The 24,018-nt window shown below is 41.2% G+C and overlaps 1 protein-coding gene across 4 annotated transcripts; it reads left to right on the forward strand.

Annotated features, from left to right (window-relative positions):
* The first annotated feature begins 1,979 nt into the window (after nt 1-1,979).
* Nucleotides 1,980-24,018, forward strand: wfdc1 (WAP four-disulfide core domain 1). 4 transcript variants are annotated; one of them, XR_004631447.1, is made up of 7 exons: nt 1,980-2,470; nt 18,059-18,254; nt 18,387-18,470; nt 20,308-20,448; nt 22,381-22,440; nt 22,529-22,591; nt 22,671-24,018. XR_004631447.1 is itself a non-coding variant. In XM_034684805.1 (7 exons), exons 1-6 carry the CDS (start codon nt 2,372-2,374, stop codon nt 22,588-22,590), a joined length of 633 nt encoding a protein of 210 aa, XP_034540696.1. In that variant the 5' UTR covers nt 1,980-2,371; the 3' UTR covers nt 22,591; nt 22,671-24,018. The 4 variants fall into 4 exon arrangements, 3 of the variants coding, with proteins under 3 accessions (XP_034540696.1, XP_034540698.1, XP_034540697.1); XM_034684805.1 differs by having other exon boundaries at nt 22,381-22,431; XM_034684807.1 differs by having other exon boundaries at nt 22,529-24,018.

Genomic DNA, 24,018 nt, shown 5'->3' on the forward strand with positions numbered 1-24,018 from the left:
TGCTCGTTAATTTGTTGGAAAAGTGTCTTAAAGGAGAGCAAAAGCAGACACATTCTGCCATAATGACACCTGGCTCTCATCTGAGGTAATCTGATGATGATTTATTCACTGATATCTGTGTGCAAGTGAAGCTAACAACACATCCCAGGTCAAACATTTCAACTTAAGCATCAACCTTACTCGACGCTGTATAACGAAAGAGAATCAGCCTTTGTTTTTCCTGACTTCCTGCAATACATCATAAATGATTAATCAGACCTCCATCCAGTAAGCAAACATTTAAAAGTGAGTTTCTTATCTTCATAAGGAAGGACTTGACAAAACTGGACTTTTTACGTTTTACAAATCTGCTATATGATGTTATTTCAGAAACTCGAGACCCATTATTTGCAAGTAAATCCCAAGAAAATTGCTTTCTTTTTGGGGTCATTCAGCTGGAGGAAGCCAGAGGAAAGTATCTTTATAACTTACTATTTACAGTGAAACTGGGACTGACCATAAATGGATAAACACACATTACTCCAGAGGATGCAATGAACCAAGAAATGACAGTGTTCATTTTGTAAGGATACCTGAAGAGGCAAATTTTTCTTTCCTTATAATCTGAATATGCTGACATTTATCAAGTCGCTGATGTAACAAAGCAGCAGGATTTGTCAGCACCTGTGTCATCTGTCTTGCACATCGTTTACAATAAATGTGAAAAGTTCACTCGTTTTTATTTATCAGCCGCTCCAAAACGAAGACTTCTGATGAAAAGCTGTTATATATTAGACATTGGGATTGTTTACTTTTACATGAGCTACAAGAATTAGCATGACCAGCTAACAACCTTACCAACTGCTTATACCAAAGCTAGAAAGCATTTGATAGGCCTGCTGCATTATTTTATGGAGTTATGGGTTATCATAGATCATATAACAATCATTTAACACATTTATCCCCCTGAAATGATTTTATCATATGAGAAGTTAGAGAAATCGACAGTGAAAGTTAATGAAAGTTACTTCCAAATATAGGCCGTATAATAATTCCACACATTCCAATAAAGGACAGCCTCATATCTGTGTCTTTCCCACGTATTCATTCATGCAGTCTCTTCCACTATCTCTACACCCCCTCCCTCTCTGTTGTCTCTCTTTTCTCCCGCTCTAACTCTTTACTCTGCCTTTTGTGTAAGTGAAGCCGGGGCCTCCCAGTGACATGAGCCCTGCTCCTGTAAAACTAATAATGACCGAGATTTGTGCAGGCTTAGCATTCTTTCTCCCTTTCAGTGCAAGACACTGAGGGTGGAGGGAGGGGAGGGGACGGAAAGGGGAGAAAGGTCTTGGGGTAAGGTGGGAGGAGGGGGGTGAAATGTGGGGGAAATGTCCTAGTTTGAGAGGGTGCAACTTGGGAATGGTGCAAAAAGGAAGAGAAGTGAAGCACAAGATGGAGAAAGAGATAGAGAGGCCCCTTTCCCTGAAACACTGCCTGCTCTCATTCTTTATGGGTCAATGGCACTGAAATAACACGGCATCTTCTCCAAACAGATTGTACACACACTCATACACTTTTAGGTGTTCAAGTATTCCCTGCCACACTATCAGATAAATCATGCACATCCAGTCCCTGAGAAAATCAGGAATGTAAATATGCATGGTTAATAGTCTAAATGCATGCTTTGACTCCAAGCTAGAAGTCAACAAGTACTTTCAAACCCCACAATTAGCAGAGCCATTTATTATCCCTCCTACAATACCGCACGCAGTCAAAACATGCAACATGAAACCACAGAAAATAAAATATGTCCCCACTGCAAATTGACAGAACTCTGTCACATTCACATAAAGATCACCAGATGTGCTGCAAGATGCAACGAGGGGGCAAAGGGGAGGTCTCACTCACACTGCCCTCTCTAACACTCTCCCCTCCCTCCTTTCTCCCCCCTCCCCGCCTCTATCCCAGAGACATGTGCGCACACTGTGCCAGCACACGGTTTCAGCTCTCAGCAACTGATGCACAGACAGCTGCTGTTTCTCCTTTCCCCTCCTCTCGCTCCCCTTACTTTTCATTTCTCCCCTACACTGCCTCCATTCTTCCCCTCTGTACTTTCCCCTTCCTTCCATCTACTTTGTCATTCTGATACGTATTTTTCCTCAGGCGGATAAAAAGGCAGGTCCTGTTGGAGGGAGAGGGCTTGTGTAATCTCTGACTGCACATGAGCACCAGAGAGTTATTACTTCAGCTGGAAAAGCAACATATCAGAGGACGGCACTAACGCCTAAAGGACAAACTTTGGAATTGGGAGAGGAAGAAGGAATACCTCTGTGGCAGACAGAGAGAGATAAAGAGAGGAGACAGTTTGGAGTAGGGGTGCAGGACAGAGACCATGCCGGGCTCTGTGCTGCTGCTGCTGCTGCTGTCCCTGTTGGTCCTGTCCACAGGAAGTGATGCCAGAAGAATCAGGAAAAGAGGACTCAATCATAAGGTGAGCCTGCAAACCTCCCCTTTGATTATGTGTTGGACGAGTGTCTGCATTTCTTCCATATCTCTGTTTGATGGCTGAGTGTGCTGCAAAGTGGAAGTAGGTGAAAGCTCAAAGCTTTACAGCACAATACCGGCTCTGTGACAGAGAGCTGCTTCACACAGTCAGAGAAATTCTGTTGCTGAGGTGAGAGGTGGTCGACCTGGTGTGAGTGCTTTAATTGGGTCATGAAACAGAACAGAGGAAAATTAACTGAGTGCCGCTGACTTTGAACCTTTAGTGGGAAAAGGCTAATTTCTCTGCAGAGTAAGATGACAGGATCAAGACTTTTCTTAAAGCCCCTGTGAGGAGTTTTCATCAGATTATAAATCGGACTGAATTTAAAAGGGACTTCTCAGTATGAGCTACAAAATGAAACATCAGCAACAAAATTATTACTTTCATACTATAAATCTCAATGCCTGACACCACTGTTCAGTTTTAGACGGGTACTTTGAGGAATCTTGTCATTTCTAATTCCCTGCTGTCTATAATGAGTATTTGAGCAGGATGAGAGTTTTAGATCAGAAAACACAACCTACTCATCTACATGACAAAATCAGCCAAGATGAGATGCTGCTATGTCAACAGGGGGTGTTGAAAATTAACACTAACCTAAAGTCTGCAGCAAAGCTGACAAGCTAGGCTTCACATAATGTTGTATTCAAAACTTCTTACTGGCTTCCTTATCATGGAATAACAGAGCCACCTACAAGCACCTCTAAAGCACACTAAATAACACCTTTATCAAATTCATACAACAAAACAAAATATCACAGTTGTAGAAGAAGTTTTTCTGGACCGCTAGCGGTGACGTCCTACATACCTCAATATTTCTACCTTTCAGTGTTTGTGAAGATTATACAATTTTATTAATTCCGCTTTTGGTTTCATTTAGATCACAAAAAAAGTGTTGTCACGTTTTCAGTTTTTATGCTAAGCTAAGCTACCTGTGTTTTGGCTGTGGTCTTATATTCAAAGTACTGGTTTGTGTTATTATATGGGATTTTAATGAACTTTTTCTCCAAGCTTCAGTGAGAAACTTCTGGCTAGTGTTGGTTTTGGCGCCCCCTGTGGACAAACTGGTGGGTTGTGTGTCTTTGCTGATTTTGTCTTGTACGGGAAGGTAGTGGGGTTTTTTAGGTTATGTTTATGGCTTTTAGCCTTGATTTGTTACAAGAGCAGGAGAGCGATAGGAAATGTAGGGAGCGAGTGAGGAAATGATGTACACCAATCAGGAATCGATCCTTCAACCAGTGCGAGGAGAACTGTAGCCTCTCTAAGTGGGTGCCTGTCTGTGAGAGGGAGATGTAAATAAAGACTGTTTCCTATTGGCCAGTGAAAGGTGACATGCTTTTCTTTTTTCTTGACAAATTGAGTCCATCAAAAGAGGGAGATGAGTTTGCAGAGAAGTTTGCATGCTGTGTAAAACCATGGCGTAAATGCTTGACCTAAAAACAATTGTACCCTTTGAAAACTTTGGGAGGATACCCACTGACTTTGTGATTATGAGATTGAAAAGAAAAAATATATATTTCTTGGAGCAGCCAAAGTTGTATTAATCTCTGACACTCGGTCTTGGAGGTATAGACTTTCATTCTTGTTTTTGATGATCATGCTTCTGAAAATGTGGTGCCTTGTGCTTTCATTGAGGATCTAAAAATGGATGGGAGAGACGCTTTGATTCTAAAGCATTAAAAATCTGCATGGCCGAGAGAGTTTTGCCGTGTTGATGAGCAGCAGAAAGTTGAGTGCAACAGGTTGGAATAAGTCGCTGATTTTCGAGTTTCCATATGAGTAATTGAGGTTCACACCGGGTGTACAGCTTCGGTCTGTGTGTGTTGAGAGTGTGTGTGTTTGCTGTGGATAATCAGGGCAGGAACTGAACTTGCAGACTGGGCCCCTGCTTGTTAACTCAGCTCAGTTTGGCTGATTGATCATCTCTAACAAGGGCTCACTGTAGCGTGCTGCCGTCTCTTTCTCTTTCCCTCCCTGCAACCTCTGGTGCTCCAATGTTCTCACTTTCTGACTGGTTTGTGCCCTCGTTGGCCTTTCTCCCTCCCTCGTTCCCAGCTTTCATCTCTCTTCCACTCTCTCACATAAAATAGTTACCCTTTCACCTTCTCCCTGCTCTTCTTTTGATATCCCCTCGCCCATCCCAGCATATCTCCCCAGAATTTCCCTCCTTCAGATCACTTCTCTCTGGTCTCCTCCGGCTCTCCAGAAGAAACATCTTGCTGGACTCTGCTTCAAAGCTGCTGTAATTGGAACATGCTGAGACGGCTTTGCAGATGGAGTTTGTCTATTTCCCTCTGAACCTTTTCATCTCTGCATCTTTTAATCTTTCAATTTTAACCACCTCCTACACACACACACACACACACACACACACACACACACACACACACACACACACACACATACACACACACACACACACACACACACATCCTCAGCTTTGTTCATAACACTGGGGTTTTTGCAGAGAGACAAATTATAGTCACTGACTATTTCATGTCGGGGCTGGAATGGTGTGTCTGAAAACAAACTTAAGGCCACCAGCATAAGGTGACTGTACTCTATCTATCTATCTCGATCTATTATTTACACATGTACAAAACAAGATCAGCAAAGACATGAGGTATGATAATGTCCACAGGGGGTGCCAAAATGAACACAGACAGAAAGTTCCTTATTGGAGCTTTAAGTGGTCAACAAGTAAAAAAAGTTGACTAAGGTAGAAAGTACAATATCTGCAGAGGAGACTGACCTATCTTTGCATTCCTTTTTCATGATATTTATGCACCATTAGTCTTTGTTCATACAAGTGCTAGTTTTAAATAAGACATTATCACGTTTTTCCTACATAATGTTTAACTGGTTTCGTTTAACTTGCATGTTGAACCCAAGAAAGTTTCTTTCTGACCCCTGGATCAAGTGGTCTTTGGGATCAGAGTCGTATCCATCATTTCTTATCTAGAACACAAGGTTCATAGGTCAAATGTGGCACTTTCCTCATTTCCTTTTTGGGCCTTACAAGGAAAAGGACCTGCCACATTAATACATGACCTGTACAATGATTGCAAAGGTAAAACATGCAGAGGGAAACTTCAAGTGAAGAGAGCACATTTGATGGAGAAATGAAAAATATGGTCATGGAAGCAGAAGGGTAGAGAAGAGAGGCATGGAAGAGTGTCATTCACCAGGTCTTTGGGTTATGTTAAAGAGTTTAATGTGATGTCTTACAGTAACCCAGGCTAATATTCAGACTTAAATGTGAATAAAAATGTTCAGTTTAATTACACTGTATGGAGAACTGCTGTATGAAAGAAATATTTTTTTTATTGGGATGAGTATGAGTAATGTATGTATGTGCAGAATAATCATCACACTTTGCTGGAATCTTTGTGGTAGTCCTAACTTTACGATCTATGCTGAGATTAAAGATTCCTCGAGATTTGTGACTGAAGGTAAAAAGCTTTCCCTAACAACAGCTGCAGCACATATGAATGCCTTCTCCCTAAGAAATTATTGCTCCATATGCACATATTCCAGATTCACACACACACACACACACAGATAGAGAGAGAGAGAGAGAGAGAGAGAGAGAGAGAGAGAGAGAGAGAGAGAGAGAGAGAGAGAGAGAGAGAGAGAATAGCTTATTTTTGTCTCACTCAGCCATAACACAGTCTGGCTCAGACACCTGCCCAGGCTTGTCAGTGAGCATGAACAGTGTCTGAGGCTACCATCATAAGTCTTTACAGTTTAATGTATTTGATGTGATGGAGGCCATTTGAACAGCACCTGGTAAACTGTACAGAGAGAGGCCCTGCAGATGCTCAGAAACACATACTTCCTGTTCAGGGACTGACTTGGCCCAGGGTGCTACAGAAGACTAAACAGATCCATAAACTGGCTGCTTGTGTACGGATTTGTTCCAGAGGGAAACTGTAGCTATCAAGCGTGTCATACTTTGTTATGGTAACATCAGTTTAGGAAAAATAATTACTATTATGTAATAAGGCAAGTATATCATGCATTTGATTGAAGGGAATTAAAGGGGGTATTTTTGCTGCTGCGTCGATAATCAGTTTAATAAATGTTACACAGTAATACACTGGTAGCATAGACTATATAAAAATGGACGCAGTATCCTTAATGCCACCCATCTGTTTCTGAAGCCCTGTTTTGAAGCCAATTGTTGGCGGGTGCCTTATTGAAATGCTGAACTCAACATAACTTCATCCAAACTAGTGTGAGGTAAAGAGGCGGGCCTTCAGCCTCATCGCTAACACCTATAGGATGCCCGCCTGTCAACCAAGTCAGTCATGCCCTTATTTGGGCAAAACATGTAAGTGTAATATCTTCAAAACGAGTTATAAAACAATTCACCCCCCATACAATGTGCCAAAAGAGAAATTAATGATTCAGACCCAAACTGTGTTTTAAACCAGGCTGTAAACATGTTTATTACTGCTGTAGATCGTCTTTTTTGAATGGGTGTGTATGTGGTTTCTGGTGTTTCTGCAGCCAGTCTCTAGCAAACACTTGATGAACTTCAGTTTTAACTCTTCCGCAGCGGCTTCATATTTTCAGACCAGAGGTTGCCGCTTGACTGGTAGACTAAGCAGTACAACTTTGGTCCTTTCAAACTAAAAGAGTTATAAAGTTAAATCTTTTTAGCGTTAAAGACCTTTTTAGAGTCACATTTTCTTTCCTGTTCTCTTATCTCAACCTGCTAACATCACTTGAGTCTGTTTCTGGCATAATCGCCTTCAACCATCTTCAACACATTCAATGGTGTCATCACAGTTGCTCCAAACATACACAGGTTGCATTTTACTGCTCATTGAAAGGACCATATTTTAGCTTGCCAGCAAAATATTCACCAGAGACAAAGTCTCTGAATGTATGACCAATGTAATATCCAAGACCAGCTTTGATCTTATAATCTCCTCTTCACACCAGCATTTAAAATGACTCCCTTTTGAGGTAGTTTGGGGTAGTTTTCAAAGGAATCATGAGCGGTGGATTTGGTGAAACTTTTAGAGCTGAGTTTAACATCTGTGAGCTTTGACCTGTGAAATCAGACCATTACTCTTCTTCTTGACACTGCTGCCTCGTGGGAGGCCCAGAGTTCAAAGTAGAGGAATCCAATGAGCTGTGTTGCGCCATTAACTTTCATTTTAAGGTATAATAAATGGTATTTTGAGTAACATATTACTAGGTAATTTATTACTGTAACTCCACACCATGTGTGATAATTATTTATGTATCTGGTTACTTTGAAAATTGAATAATGCTTTTAAATGTACATAAATCTTAAAGGCATCGTTAGACTTTGTCTCAAACAGCAACTCCACAGGATTACTCATCCTACTCTGATGTGGGAGCTGGAGGACCAACTTGTCTGTAAAAGAAACCACAATCCAGCTGACACGGAGAGGAGCTGAACAGAAGCTGCTATCACAATGGATGTACCAGATGTTCAAGCAGAAAGCAATGTTTAGATTTACAACCATCTCGTCATCCGCCATGTATTTTTTTCTACTCTAAAGTCATGCTTCACTGCAAAAGAGTATGCAAGATTTCAAGCTTTTGCAGCATTTGTGAAAGGTGTGAGTTAGTATGTGGTGTATTGAGTTGTCGTATTGTTACTCTCCACACAATACAGAAAAGACAAGCTATTCAATCTGTCATTATTTGTCGTCATTTTTTGGCTCTTTCATGTTTTTAATATCTGTTAGGATTTGAAACGTGGGCCAGGCTTTAAGCAAATAAACAAAAAGAGCATACAGGTCAGATGAAATGCAATCAACTTACTTTTGCATATTTTATTATTAATATGTTACATTTTTGGGTACAGTGTTTTTCAAACATGTAATTGTAGTCACTCAGTCTCAGAGTTTCCCTGTGGTCTGTGAACTGGTTGTGTGCAGCTGTAAGCAGGGCTAATCCCAGTCAGATGATGGGAGCCTGCTGGTCTGAAGTACAATACTGGAAAGAACAAAGAAAAAGAGAGGCACAATACAGGATTTACTCTGGAGGTTGTTGTTACTCAAGAACACACACACACACACACACACACACACACACACACACACACACACACACACACACACACACACACACACACAGACACACAGAGTTCTGCTTTACTGTTTCACCTGGATGCTCTGATGCTACCGACATAACCTGGTAGAAAACATTTTGTTCACCTAACTCCTCCATCAACAGGACAGAAGTCTATGGCTGAGTCTGAGAGTGTCTTTGTATCTATAACTCTACATACCAAAGTGAAGACTCAGCTAGAGTTTGGTTGTTGTGGCAGCTGCATCACGAGAAGAATGTTGGGAACCCTATCAAGGACATCCCTGCCAGGGGTGTGTCTTGAGGAGCGGCTCGGGGTGGTGTGGCCCTACTTGTAACCTGATCAGCCACCCTGAAATCTTTAAGATTAAATGGCTTTTTGCCATGCCAGAGGCGAGACTTACATTGAAATAAACTTTGGTTGTGTTGCAACAAGCTGCTGGTAGTTTTCTTTGCATTTAAGTTCTTAACGTTTTCTTTTTCTAGTGCTTTAAATTGTAGAAAAGAAAACTACACATTTATTTCATAAAACAGGTGCAAATCAACCTTCAATAAATTCTGCTAAGTTCTGCTCACTGTATTCCTGCCAATAGTACGTTTATCTGCAATATATTCGTACCAAAGTTTTTAAATGTCTTTTAATTGTGACTGGACATGCATCTCTGTTTTGGAGCCTTAAAGTATTGCATACTTCATGTCACCCCTGCATGGGTAAGTACTGAGGATGGGTCATGATTGTCAAATATTCGAATAGCCGTTAATTTAAATAAAATCAAAATAGTTCATAATGCTATTATCTGATCTTAACAATCGATCATGTCCATCATTTTTACCCTTGCCTGGTTGTAATGCAGTAAACCTGACAGATCTGACAGCAGTTTGATAACCGCCAGTTAAGGAAAAGGCCTGTAGTATAAAGTGTGAATGCAGCAGTAACTATATAGCAGCAAAGAGTAGGTGTCCCATTTTTCTTGACTTTAGTCAAGTTGATCACTTGTGAATATGTGCGAGTGCTCATTTGCTTCTCATGAGTCTCTGATTAAAGCTGATTCTGATTCTGATTCTGATTAGTCGCCTAAGCTGAAGTGTGTGAAGTTGAACATAAACTGAATAAATCATCATCAGATTATCATCAGTGGAAGCTGAGATGTCGCATTAGTGGATTTTGTTCTGCCTGCTTTTGGTCTTCATACGTAGTGTTTTCCTGCACACACCAAAGGCTGCTGACATGATTGGTTAATCAGACTACAAACAAACTCAGGCCCTCTACACTTTTATGTAGAATCAGAAAATTTAAATTACCTCAGACCCATCTGCTGCTTTACTCTCTCACTTGGGGACTGCTGTCTCCAGATTCCTGTCATTTCTTTTCTTTTTCTGGCACTAAAAGGATTTTTCTTGTTATATCATCTGAGAGGAAATTATCAGCGAGTCTGAGAATGTGAAGTCCAATGCTTGTTCGTTTCCTTAGAATAACAGATAAAGTCGTAAAACTGACAGATCTGACAGCAGTATGAAATCAACTGGTTAAGAGCAAAAGAAGAAGAAAGCATACAGAGCCAGGTGCTGGTAAAACATGTGTGGGGCTGAGACATATTGGAATCAGATAAACCTAAAGCTGGCAAAGAGTTCTGTGAGGAACTCCTTTAGAAAAATAAACAAACTGTGCTCAAACTTTCAGTCTCCACCTGTAGGATCTGACTGTAGGGACTTTCAGATATTATCTCATCACTTCTCAATTTCTGCATGAAAAGTTAACCTGTGAGAAGTGATGAGGTTCAGAGCCTAGATGTTAAATTCAATGTTCTGCTGCAGTCAAGTTTTGACCATTTCAATGAGAGTTTACTTATTAAACTACGCACAGAGATTGAGGCGCCACGCAGCTGAAGGTGAACTATTTGAATAATTGTTAAATATTTCCCAATGGCTATCCAATAGTATTTTGGCTTGAAATGGCCGTCCTTAGTCAGCACCCCAGGGTTCGGCCACCCAGTTCAAAAAAGTCTGGACACGTCCCTGATCCCTGTAACCTTCGATTATGTATGACAGACAGCAGACGCTATTTCAAACTCTTTCCCAGCACTAATTACACGTCATGTTCTTTTTACATCTGTCCTATTGTGTTACATTTCTCACCTCACATGCGTTCAATGTGTCCGTCTACCTTTCAAGGTTAGACCCTGCTCTGTGTGTTCCCAGCACAAGGACCTCTTCCTCTTTCACAGCTGTGCAGCTACCTGTTTGTCTGTCAGCATGTCCCCCCATCAGTCACTGAAACTCTCATATCCGACTGATTTACAGGCTGTGGGTTTGTCTCACAGTAAGCCTGCTGTGTTACCTTCTCTCTGCACGTCTGTCTGTCTCTCTGTCAAACTGAATGCTGCTAGAGAGACGGAAACGAGTCCTGACAATCCAAAAGTTAACCAGATGTGAGCTGTGGCCTACTTCATTTAGTAGACACATTTTGACACATTAGTATTGACACTTATATGACAGAAGGCAGTCTTTCCTTGTTTATATAAATATGTGCACAACCTTGACCCTGCAGTTTTGTGCTTGCAGTTAACTGAGTTTGAGTTTGTTACAGGGTGTTTGTGTGTGTGTGTGTGTGTGTGTGTGTGTGTGTGTGTGTGTGTGTGTGTGTGTGTGTGTGTGTGTGTGTGTGTGTGTGTGTGTGTGTGTGTGTGTGTGTGTGTGTGTGTGTGTGTGTGTGTGTGTAAAGGCTGCAAAGATCTCAGTATCTGTCTGAGATCTTTGCATTGAATCATGAACGGTCTGATCTCAGTGCAGTTAAACTCTCCACAAACCACAGAGCAGGAGTGCCAACATGAGTGAGGGAAACCCAGACTGAGAGAGTGAAAGAGCAGTTCAGGATCATTTGTTAGAGCTTTTTTTTTTTTAAAAACACCAAGAACTAAGAAAAGTGGCTCAGTAATAAATTAAGGAGCTAGAAAAGATGTAGAAGAAGGGAGACAGTGCAAATGTGTCAGACTGAGAGTGTGAGGAAAAACATGCCCGCAGATAGACAGGAACATCACACACAGGCCCGCTGGCAGTGTCTGTACAGGAGAGCGGCACAGCAGACGGGAGGGTAAATAAACAATGTGGAACATCAGAGAGATGTGGGCAGGATTGTGTGATGAAGCTCAGGATGTGAAGGATGGCGGTCCCTCTGGCATACAAAGACATGAAGGCGGGAAAGAAGAGACGAGGGGCTTGAGAGCAGTTACAGTAAGAGCAGGATGACAGGCATGTAAGCCAGAGCAAAGTGGAAAATTGGACAGAGAATAAACTCACAGAACACACGTAAGCAAGCAAACTCACAACGAAGACAGACAGAAATAAACAGGAAAGGCACACTTGACCTTCAGCAGGAGACGTTTGCAGGAGACTTTAGGAAAGGATCGGATGTGAGATAAGAGGAGACGGTTGTAGTCATTATGTCATTACCAGGTCACAGGAGGCTTTGTAGTGCTCTTTCACGGAGGGAACTGTAACAGGCAATTTTGTGAACCTCTGTTTCTCCACTGAGAGCCATGAATGAAGAGTAAAGACCTGTAGTCTACAGTGTGAATGCAAAAGTAACTATTTATAAATAGCAGCAAAGTGTAGGTGTCCCATTTTTTCTGAACTTTGGCACATCAAAGTCAAGTCGATCACTTGTGCATACGTGAGAAAGAGTAGGGCAGTGAGTGCTCATTTGTTTCTTGTGAGTCTCTGATTAGTCGCCTAATCTGAAGTGTGTGAAGTTAACATTAAAGGTGACATATCATGCAAAATTGACTTTTTAATGGTTCTCTACCTGAAATATGTGTCCCTGGCATGTCTACAAACCCCCCGAGAATGAAAAAAATCCATTCTGCCCCTGTTTTGATTTCTCCACCTTTCTGTAAATGTGTCTGAAACGAGCCGTTTCAGACTTCCGTGTTTTTGTTACGTAACAACAATATCCGGTCTGTCACGGAGTCAGAGCTCGGAGCTTGTTCAGCCCATAGACTATATAAAATAATACTGAATCCCCCCTCCGTTTTTCATTACCTGCACAAATGTGTGCCAACAAGGAGCTTAGGAGGGAGGCTTGCTAGTTGTAGGCTGTCTTAATAAACACAAAGGTCGGTTTTACTCCCCACGTCTGCAGATTTGAAGATCTAGTGGATGATTTTTATTTGTCATGGATAAGTGCTAGCGCTAATTAGCATAGCCACATAGCTATATGTTCATAGCTGTAGCTGTAGCTGTAGCTGTGTACCAAGACACACGTCTACATACTGATAAATAAAACAACAAGAAACACTAAATCTATGACCAATCGTTCAGAAAGGTCCTGCTACAGGCGCCTCTCCGTCAGGATCAGATTCAGAGGGTTGAAGTAACGTGGTCTCTGAGCAGCCGTGTATATTCAGCCAACATGTAAACATTAGATCAACGTGCTGGAGAGCCGAGGCACATCCACTTCCGGAGGGGGCGTGGTCAGAGGGAAAACAGAGTGTTCTGATGAGGAATGAAGAAGAGGACTTTTCAGGCATGCCAAAATCTGATTTCAAAGTGTTTTTTTGAGCATAAACTTTAAAGACATGTTTTGGGGACCTCTTAGACCAATATATATTGATGAAAAAAGCGTGATATGTCCCCTTTAACTGTAAGCAGCACTTGCATGTAGATATCAGTTTGTTGAGATGAATAAATAGTCAGCAGATTATCATCAATGGAAGCTGAGATGTGGTAATGGTGTTTTCATACAGAGTGTTTTTCCTGCACACACCAAAGGCTACTGACATGATTAGTTAATGATACTCAGACTACAAACAAACTCAGGCCCTCTACACTTTTATGTTTAATCTGAAAATAGACCCATCTCCTGCTTTACTCTCTCACTTGGGGACCACTGTCTCCGGATTCCTGTTATTTCTTTTATTTCCTGGCACTAAAAGGATTTTTCTTGTTATATCATCTGAGAGGAAATTATCAGCGATTCTGAGAATGTGAAGTCCAATTCTTGTTGGTTTCCTTAAAATAACAGATAAAGTCATAAAACTGAAATGTGGCTTTCATAACCCGACACAAAGCAGAATTCACAGTCGTTAGCATTCACTGTTGTTGCTTTCTCTTGTGAAAGAGAACTCCTGCTGAAAGATTTTGCTCCTCAGCTGCTGAATTAAGCTCCCATGTCAGGTCAAGGAATAAAAAAGAGCCATGTGCAAATACAGATTTGAAAACCTGGGCATATGCATGTTTTGCAAATCTTCCTGCACAAACCGCTCCCCACTGATTATGAATCCATACCCATGGATTTGTTGGCTCCTTTTTTAGTTTTTTTCCTGGCCCCAAAAGGCTCAGTAGAATTATACTCTGAGTACAGGTTAGGTGACGTCAGTCACTTTAGTTAGTTACTAACGCAAGTTGAAGTTGCCGCTAGAAATATTTTGTGAGAGCACCAATTAAGAAGAGAGGGCATATTAAATAAAGTCACAATTACACATGTCAACAACAGCACACATTACATGTCTGTTTAGTCCTTCCTGGCTTACAGATTGTGGAGCTGGCAGAGATTTAAAATCAAGTCTTGGCTGTTTGGATGGAGCGGTTCCTCCTTGGCCTGCCGAGCTAACGTGAGCTGCAGCTGGGTCCCGAGTGTTTGCAGCACTGGGCTCTCTGAAAACTAAGTAGAAGCTTGTTGTTTGGTTAGGCTTCATGAGACAAGTCTTGGTGTACTGCCTATGCGTAGACTACAACTCAGCACTATATTCTGGTCCTTTGCCTTGAGGAGGAAAAATTATGCAGGTATTTCACAGGTTGAGAGCTCATGCCTGAATGATCATCAGCCTTGTGTGTTGACTTCGCTTGATATTCTTTCTCCCAGTTTGCTCCTGTGCTGATGGAGGCAGAACCTCTACCGCCGAATAGGATTCTTAATCTTACGTAGCTTTCTGCTATTTGACGTAAACTGCTGGGTAGCGAGTCCTTTTAGATTTCTCTTGTGGCATAATTGGATATAAAAACTAACTAGAAACACTGATAGATAACACAAATAGTAATGTTTTTTTTGTTTGTTTCTTAGTCACGTGTTACTTAAATCACTGAATATAAGTGAGGCAAACCAAAACCATCAGCTTAAAGATGCTAAAAGTTTAATCTGATTTTCTTGCAGACTTGTCATTGTGCCTGACACCTTTTATAATCCAGACTGAATCTATTGTTAACAGAACTTCATTCATTGAGCAGTTTGAAATCATAAAACAGCTGAACAAGAAAAATTGTCATTACCCAAAATATTTCTCTTTTGGTATCCAGCATTTGAAGCTATGAACAATTACAACTGTCACTTTTGACATAAGTTCAGTATGACAGACATCATCATATTGACTGAGCTAAAATCTGCTGTCTCCAACCCTTCATAGTGTTCATTCTTATCCCACCCTAAATGCTCATCTACCCACTAAGACAGCAGATACAGAGTGAGTGAAACAACACAGATCCAAACATTTGCTTTCATTTTCCTGCTCTGTTTGTTGTCTTTCAGCAAGGTTGCAAAATAAACAGCACGGTTTTAATTACTGAGTGAAACACACATCTAATTGCTGATGTAGTGTAGAAGCAACACCAATGCCTGCCTCTCTCTCTCTCTCTCTCTCTCTCTCTCTCTCTCTCTCTCTCTCTCTCTCTCTCTCTCTCTCTCTCTCTCTCTCTCTCTCTCTCTCTCTCTCTGGGACGACCTCCCAGGTGGCTTGGACTGGGAGGTCAGAGAAAGTCACCCACACACGACTGAAAACATAAACATTCAGAAAAACAGACTGTGTGGTTGTTTGTGTCTCAGAGGAACAGCGTGTGATCCCAACCTAATGTCAAACAACTTTGCTGCAATGATAACTGCTGAACAAAGACTTTTTATTGTTCTCAGACTTAATGTGTGAAACTTTTACAAGGACGTGTAAAGAATAAGATGAAACAAGCTAAGATTATTATAAATATGGATTTAAGTCCAGTAAATGTATCTCTTGACCAGGGCTGTCAAAGTTAACGTGATAACGCTTAAGCCCAAACTCCTTTTTTTGCCTTTTTTTTTTTTTTTTTTGGTAATCTGTGTGTATGACCCATGACCCATCACCTTGTTTTGGAAATCATAAGGCGATGTATTAGTAACGTAGTGCTAGGCAAGCAGAAACAAACCTTAGAGACAACACTGTCTTTAAAGCTCTGCCACATGGCTCTCTCAACAAGACAAAATTATCTGCATTTAGTGTCAATGTGCACAGAGTTACCACTGGAGTTCGTTGAGTCTCAGATACCACTTGCTGGTCAAGCACACATCTGATGCAGAGAGCTTTCTTCCTTCATGCTGGATAGTTTGCAATGGGGACACCTGGATAACTCTACAAGTAACAAACAACAGCGATCGAAATATGGGTGGCTACCCACTTTGTCCGATTGAAAACATAAATATGTAAAATTAAGTAGTACAGTTCAAGGTCATGTCACAGACTTGAACAGACACTGCAGTTTGTTATTAATCGCCCAGCAAGTCTACCTAAGTCAGAATAGAAAGGTTGAGAACCAACCATAGGACCAACAACTTTCCTTCAGTGATCATTGTTTAACTACAAATACAATACAATACATGGCAGAAAGTGCCCCAAAAATCCTGAGAGAGGGTAAAAAAGGTGGAGGAGTGGAGTTTGATAACCAAACAGCTCCATAACCTCCAGAAGTTTAGGACTCAGGCGTTGGCCCCAAAAAACGCCCTGTAGTGGATCTCTGTTATAATCTTCACTGGTTTCTGTTAAACTGATGTCAGACCAAAGTTTTGTTAATTGCTGTTTTGTAGCAGTGAGAAGAAAACAGTTAAATGAACTTGAAACTCGATCACGCTGCAGCTTGTTCTACTAAAACAGAAACAGAGCATGAGAAAATCTGAGTATAAATGTTTAGTGAGAGGCCGATGTGTTTCTTGGGATTTGGTTTTAATATTCCCCATGTGTAAATAACCCAGAACAATGAAAAGCTGCTTCTTCTATGGCACAAAACTTGTGAAATCTGATACCAACATTGTGAAAGAGTATAAACCCACCCATGTCCAAACCAATCAGCATGAATCAATAAAGAGTTACAGCTTGGTACAAACTCTTAAACCACAGGCACCATGGCTGTAATACAGATCCCATTATGTCAGTGCAAGGCATCCCAGAGCAAATCTCCTCCACAGCATTTAAGTGTGTGTATGCTCACTCTTGTAAATGTGCACATTGGCCAAAACTTTGAGTTGCCAAAGTGTGTGAAGTGTGTCCTCTCTTGGCTCAGGGTTCCGTGGCCTACTTTTCTCCTCTGACTCGCTTGGGAAGTGTTTTTTCCCACAGTGAATCACCTCCTCAATCCAGGTCAAGACGTTAGCAGGCAGGCATGCATACTAAAGCCAAACCCTCAGTGTCTGTGCTGTATCTGCAGAGCTAAATAGGGATCATGAAGATCCGTTGACGCCCTCTTGTGGTTAAAAAGTGCATTTTGTTTGCAGCTCCATGAGCACGCTGTTCCACTTCGACGTCTTTCTCAGTTTGGATCCAAGAAGAGCAAGAACTGTTGATGAAAAATGCAATCTTTTAATTCTGTTGCCTTCCAAGATGGTTCATGATTCACAGGTGTACATGTAAATAAATATCACCTCCTGATCAGAATATTTAGTCCTAACTGGTGTAAAATGTGAACTGTGCATGCAGACTCAACTTTAAACTAGTGAAATACCTCAATGTGTACTGCACAAGAAGTTTGTGCAAAATTTTGTTCATATGTATAATGTACATCAAAGATTTAAGTCATCACATGATTGTTGCTTCATCTTGAGGTCTGCATTTTAATTCGTCTGACACTTTGGTTGTGATCATGCCTACAAAACCTATGACACATTTTACATTATGTTATTAAAAGCACAGCTGTGTCTCGCTGCAGCTTCACATATCTGTAGAGTCTTCTTTGTATGAAGAACAGGAGGAAAACAAAATCACTGTTTGTTTTCTGACAGTGAGCTGGAAGGTATTTATTCCACTGTTTGAGGCTTATTGTTTGACCTATTATCTCTTGCTTTATTTTATGCTCTTATGTAATTTGACGATTTCCATGGTTGCAGATGCTAAAACAAGAAATATTGTTACACAACAGCAAAACTAAAAACTCCCTCCATGATCAAAGCAGCTCAGCGCCAGCTTCATTTCACATCTGGTTGTTTTATGCTGTGTCTTGTTGCCTTGTGTGACCTCTCTCTTGCTTGGTATCTTTTGTAAAATCAACACATGAATTTTTATTGGTTTCCTTCCTGCAAATGTTCACTTTCTTACGAACTTAAGCAAACCAAGCTGGAGCATGTAGCAGCTTCTTAAATGCCTCAAAGCCATGGACACCTTCCTTGAACTGATGATGGATATCTCCCATGAAATAAATGCACCACTTTAACATTCTTCTTGTTCTGTCCCTCAGGACTACGAGTACCCAAACCACCCTCAGTCAACACAGCACCAGAAGAACGACCGGTGTCCTCCACCACCCCAGATGCTTCCGGAGAGAGCCTGTGAGGTGCCGGGCTGTCGCTCAGATTCTGAGTGTGAGCGACACAAACGGTGCTGCTACAATGGCTGCATCTACGCCTGCCTGGAGTCCGTCCAGCCGCCTCCAGGTCAGAAGATATCATTTACAGACTGGCATTGTTTAGTAAAAGTATAGATAAGTCATGCTGTGAATGAATTGTTCCTCTCTTTAAAACATTGTCTCTCTATATCCTTGTGTGTTATGTTTGTGCTGTGATCAGTGTTGGACTGGTTGGTGCAGCCCAAGCCTCGGTGGTTGGGGGGTAACGGCTGGCTGCTGGACGGTCCTGAGGAGGTCCTGCAGGGTGAGTTCAGCACACACACCTGAAAAAAAATCCTCCCTCCTGGTGAAACATTTTTTTGTAGGAAACACTTTAACCAAAGCACAATTTTAAAGTTGAAAGTGCATCTTAGCATTTACATTCTTTGATACAATTCAGCCCTCGAAACCAGAAGCATACAAAGCAGGTTTCTTTGCATGATTTCTGAGTCATCACAAACACTTCCTGTTAATATAATGGACAGATGTTACAGAAGTGAGATGAAACAACTTCAAACAAACACATGGACTTCTATTCTGATCTAATCCAGGCTACACTGCCCTGCCCCTCCACCATCCTTGGTTTTGATGATCTTTACCAACATTTTGTTTTAACTCCATGAAGCATTTTGGTTGGTCATGAAGCCTCTCATTGTTATTCTGGGAAACTATGTCAGGCCACTTCCACCCACCTCAGAACTAATTGGGAAACAGATTAACAGCTTTTGTTTGATGAGATCAAATTGAATAGGATATTATAAAATCATAGAAACATGTCAAGGGACATAAAGTTAGACTTATTCAGTTTAAAATACTGACTTTCTTTTACTGGTTGCCCTCTTGTATCACTCAGCCTTAAAACACAGCAGACAGCTTGTAATAAGGGACGTTACCGCCCTCTTGCAATGCTCCAAGATTTAAAGCTTCAAGGAACAAATCCATGACAATATGAGGAAGAAGACAAGATAATTAAAAATTCTCTCTTTGGTAATATGTGCTGGGTGACCCAACGATATTGTGAGTCTGCAGATAAGCAGAACTAATCCAAACAGTCATAAAGTCAGGCAGAAAGTCTACTGAGGGGATGGAGAACTGGATTATTGGGATGAGTCATTGAACTTGAAAAGGTGGTCTCATTTGAACCTTTTTTCAACAGACTAGCAGGTGGAAAAAATACTCTTGAACATTGAAACAGAGAGGTAAAAAAGCAGACCTTTGACTGTGTTGTATTTTACCTTTTCCTTTTTTATCTTGTTGTTTTATCTATTTTATTTTATCACTTTATTTAGTGGGGAAATTACCACAATCTAACTTTATTATAAATTTTGCTTATTAGTATAAAAAAATGAAACAGGCCAAAAAACAACAACAAATCAAGTAAATCCAGAAATATATTAAAAGTAAAATATTTTCTTTGTAATGAAGTTTTCCCATAACAACACATACTTATAAATATTCAATACATTGATTCATACTTATTGGTTATATTTCCCCCCTATACCGGCCGATGTCTACTGTAGCAGACAAAAGGCTAGAGGTGCCCTCCATCTCTTCCTTCATATGCACATTTAGTTTTCAGCTGTTGTGTGCACTGCTGTGGTGAATATTTGGGGTCATTATTTCGGTGCAGCAGGAGTTTAACTGTGAGATGTTCAAAGACGTTAAGTGTCAGCAGTCAGAGTCATGATTTGGTGTCCATTATTAGCAGTCAACACAGAAATGTGTCCTTTTTTTGCATGTCCAGTGTTAGAGATAAGATCCAAAGCTTTATAAAACAGAGCAGAGATCGACATGTCTACATTAAGACTCAAAGAAAACAAATCCACATGTTTAATTCTTGTCTTTACCTTGACTGGAAAACAGCTGCTCTTCAATGAATAAAAGCTCCTGCAGGTTTTATGACATTCCCAGCATTTGTATTCTCATCCGGAGAGGAAGCAAATCAATACATGAAGTGAAGGTAAACAGCAGACATGACAGGTGGAGGAGGGGCAGGGGAAGGAAAAACTCAAACAGGACAGGACGAGTCACAAGGAGACCCTGACGTATTGTGTGTTCAGGTCTTTTTCTGATTCCTGGTGTGTTCTCTCTCTCTCTACCAGCTGAGGCCTGCAGTACAACAGAGGACGGAGATGAGCCTCTTCACTGTCCGACAGGCTACGAGTGCCACATCATCAACCAAGGAAACCCTGCTGCGGGCATCCCCAACAGAGGACAGTGCATCAAGCAACGCGGCAACTCTGGTAATGCTGGAAAACCCCCGTGGAGCCAGTTAGTCAAAAGTAATCTGATCTGACTAAAGATTTCAGATTGGTTCAAGTCTTGGAATTAGATTGTTTAAAAGAAAAAATACGAAAAAAACAATAAAAACAATCAGGGAACTTAAGGTCATCAAATCTTAGATTTTATTCTGTAAACATTTCCAGTCTGGGTTCAAAACTTTGAGCAGGATTGGGGTAACTTTGATCCAAACATTGCATGTTTGGAAGGAAGCCTTGCTGTCCTTAACAATTAAATGACTGCACAAAGGCGAACAAATATGATTATATAATAATAATATTTCTTAATTTGCATCTCTGCAGTTCACTCACAGTTCAAAGAATGCTGTTTACAATAAATCAATCAATCTTTATTTATATAGCGCCAAATCATAGCAAATGTTATCCTCAGACTCTTTCCAAACAGAGCAGGTCTACACCGTACTTTATGTTCTATTATTAACAAAGACCCAACATCAAGACAGGATAAGATCCAGTCCCATCTTAAAGACAGGACTCAGTCTAATCTCATCTTAATCCACCATGAACAGAGCACTTTGCAGCATTTAGCAAGTTACAGTGGCAAGGACAAACTTCCTTTAACAGGCAGAAACCTCCAGCAGGACCAGACTTATGTTAGACACACATCTGCTGAGACCGTGTTGGAGAGGGGGATAGGGGGAGGTGAAGAGAGAGAGAGATGATAGTGGTGAGATGGATAGTAGTAGCTGTAGCAGCTGGAGTCTGGGACGTCCACAGCAGCAGGCTGTCTACACTTGCCCAAGAAGATGCTCAACACCAAGCGGCAACCTCTGGTCTCAAACGATGAAGCCCATGTGGAGGTGTTATCAACAGCAATACATCGAGAATCCACTTGAGGCTGGCAGCAGAAACACCGGAAACCACATAGACATGAATGGAAAAAAGACGATCTTTGCAGCATTAATAAACATGTTTACAGCCTGGTTCAAAAAACGGCTTGGCTCTACAAAGCTAATTTCTCTATCAGCACACACTGTACGGGGGGTGAATTTCTTTTCAGAAGATATTAAGATTCCAAGTTTTTGCCCAAATAAGGATATGACTGACGTGACTCCCAGTCGGGAACACATAGCTGTTGGCTAGGAGGCTCACACTACGTCGCACTATGCGTGGTTGAGTTCCGCATTTCCAATATGGCTGCCACCGTCGCTTGGTTTCAAAACAGCTCTCAGGAACAGATGGGTGATGTCACAGATACTTCGTCCATATTTTATACAGTCTATGCTCAACACATATGCACCCAATGTACACCACCTTGTGTTTGATGTGACAGACTGAAAACACGTTCTCACTACTTACTGGCGTATCTGTATACGTGTGGACGCAGCCTCAGTCCTCTCCTCCATCTTCGTAGTTCAAATGCAGTCACTGCTCAAGTCCAAGTCAAGTCACAAGTCGTATAAACACAACACTGCCTCATGCGTTTGTGCTTTGACTCTAGGCTCTCACACATTATCTCCCATCTTTACACTACCAGCACTTCAAACATAATCTCCTGTTTATCTGCTCTTACTGGAGCTTCCCTCCACAGCCTGTGCTCCTGTGGGGCCCTATGAGCAGGAGGCAGGATGCCGGGCAGTGCCAGCAGCTGTCTCTGAGTCTGGTTTGGTTTCTTTTGGCAGATTGTGTGCTGTTAGAAGCCAAGTTTCTCCGGTTAATAAGTTCATAAATAATGTACAAATTGGAATGACTTGGCAGCACGAGCACTACTTCAAGGTATGATCCCTGCCTGGAGCTGTTAGCACTAATATTAAAAACTAAAGATCAGAAAACAACTTTTATTTTATGCACCTCTGTGTTTTTCTTTGCCAAGAATATAAAGTTTAATTTGTGTAAAGAGGAGACTGGACGTCATTTTGTCTTTTTCATCTTCAGATGGACGCGGTCTGAGACACAAATACTACAAGGACTACAAGGACTACTTGGGTAAGTGAGGTAATGTGGACGACCTGAACCTGCACTTTTTCTGAATGAGAACAAACATGAATCTGCCTGACAGTAAGATGTTTGTTTTCTCTGACAGGTACCAGCTCTAACAATGCAGTAGGCTATGAAAAAAATCATCACAAGCACCTGCAGGGATAAAGTACGTTTGAATCCACATCAAACCATCATTAAGTCTCCCTTTAGACACAGCCTTATGTATTTATAATGTATGCCTCCAGATCAACCCTGACCTCAGCCTCAGCAATGACCATAACACAACCTCAGACATCAGCGCACTCCTCTTCGTCTGCTCTCGTCACACCTGAACCAGGATCACATCAAACCTTTTTTATTAGCCAGAGCTACAGCGGCTACCTCTCTGTCACGCAGCCGGTGCTATGTCACTCAATCCTCTGGGAGACAACCTGATGTACGCACAGAAAACAACCAAAGAAATAAGTGCTTCAGAAGTGAGCAGGATTCGCACCAAAGCTGTTTTCCAGTTCCTTTCCTTCGTTTTTTTAAAAGGACGCCATGCCTTTTTATATATATTTTGTTGCGACTTTACAATCCTCTCCCTCACTTCAGCTTGTTCTCATCCTCACTCATGAACACATTCTGTACTGTTAAGGCCAGTCAGCAGAGAAAATCAGGACCACCTGGCCCTTGTCTTGATCCATCTCTCTTGTTCTCAGAGACAGTGCTCATATATCCTGACCTGGAATCTGGAAAACTTCAGACAAAAATAAGTCAAATTCCAGCTGAATTATTGTGCATATTTAAATGAGATCCAAATGTGGTTTTACATCCTAACTAATTACACTGACTGAAAGAATCAAATACCTATTGGTGTTTGGATTGGATCTTAAAGGGTTCTAACAGCAAAGAGATGCTACTAAAACAAGATAAAGTAGTTTACTCAAGACACAGATGTAGTGATCCTTAGCTCACCTGCAAACAAGGAAATTACAACAAATGTAAAGATAAAAACAACAGGGTAAGCTACCAGAGCTCAAGTGTTTGGTGCTGAGGAGCCTTATTTGGGTGACTTGTCCTCTTAAAGGGACAGTTCAGTGTAAACAAAGTGGGGTTGTGTGAGGTATGGACCTTTTTTCAAACAAAGGAGCGGACCAATTACAAGTACCTCATACAACCCCACTTCAACAACACTGAACTATCCCTTTCAATGTTGTCCGCAATATTTTTTCCCAAAAGTGATGGAAACCAACATCTACCTGTGCACTTTGATTATTCAGACGACCTTGAACAATCACTTCTCATGATGTTTTCACAAACATGAAAAAGGGTTTTGCACAGAGCAGATATTTTAAATCGGTCAAAGGTCTTCTGGTGTATCTCAACCATACTATGCTTTAGTGGACGGTTCAACTCGAGCTGTCTCTTCTCAAATGGTGCTACGTTTCATTGCTGCAGACAACAACAGAACAATAAGCTGGTCTCATAATAAGCTGAAGGTGTGACATTAAAGCTGTAACCATTCTCTGTCTGCAGAGCTAAAGTGATGTCTGAATGTTGCCTTCTGACTGGTGCTCCAATGTTCTCATTAAAATACATTGTTGAAGTCTG

Source organism: Notolabrus celidotus, chromosome 6 (assembly GCF_009762535.1).
Source record: "Notolabrus celidotus isolate fNotCel1 chromosome 6, fNotCel1.pri, whole genome shotgun sequence".
Taxonomy (NCBI): domain Eukaryota; kingdom Metazoa; phylum Chordata; class Actinopteri; order Labriformes; family Labridae; genus Notolabrus; species Notolabrus celidotus.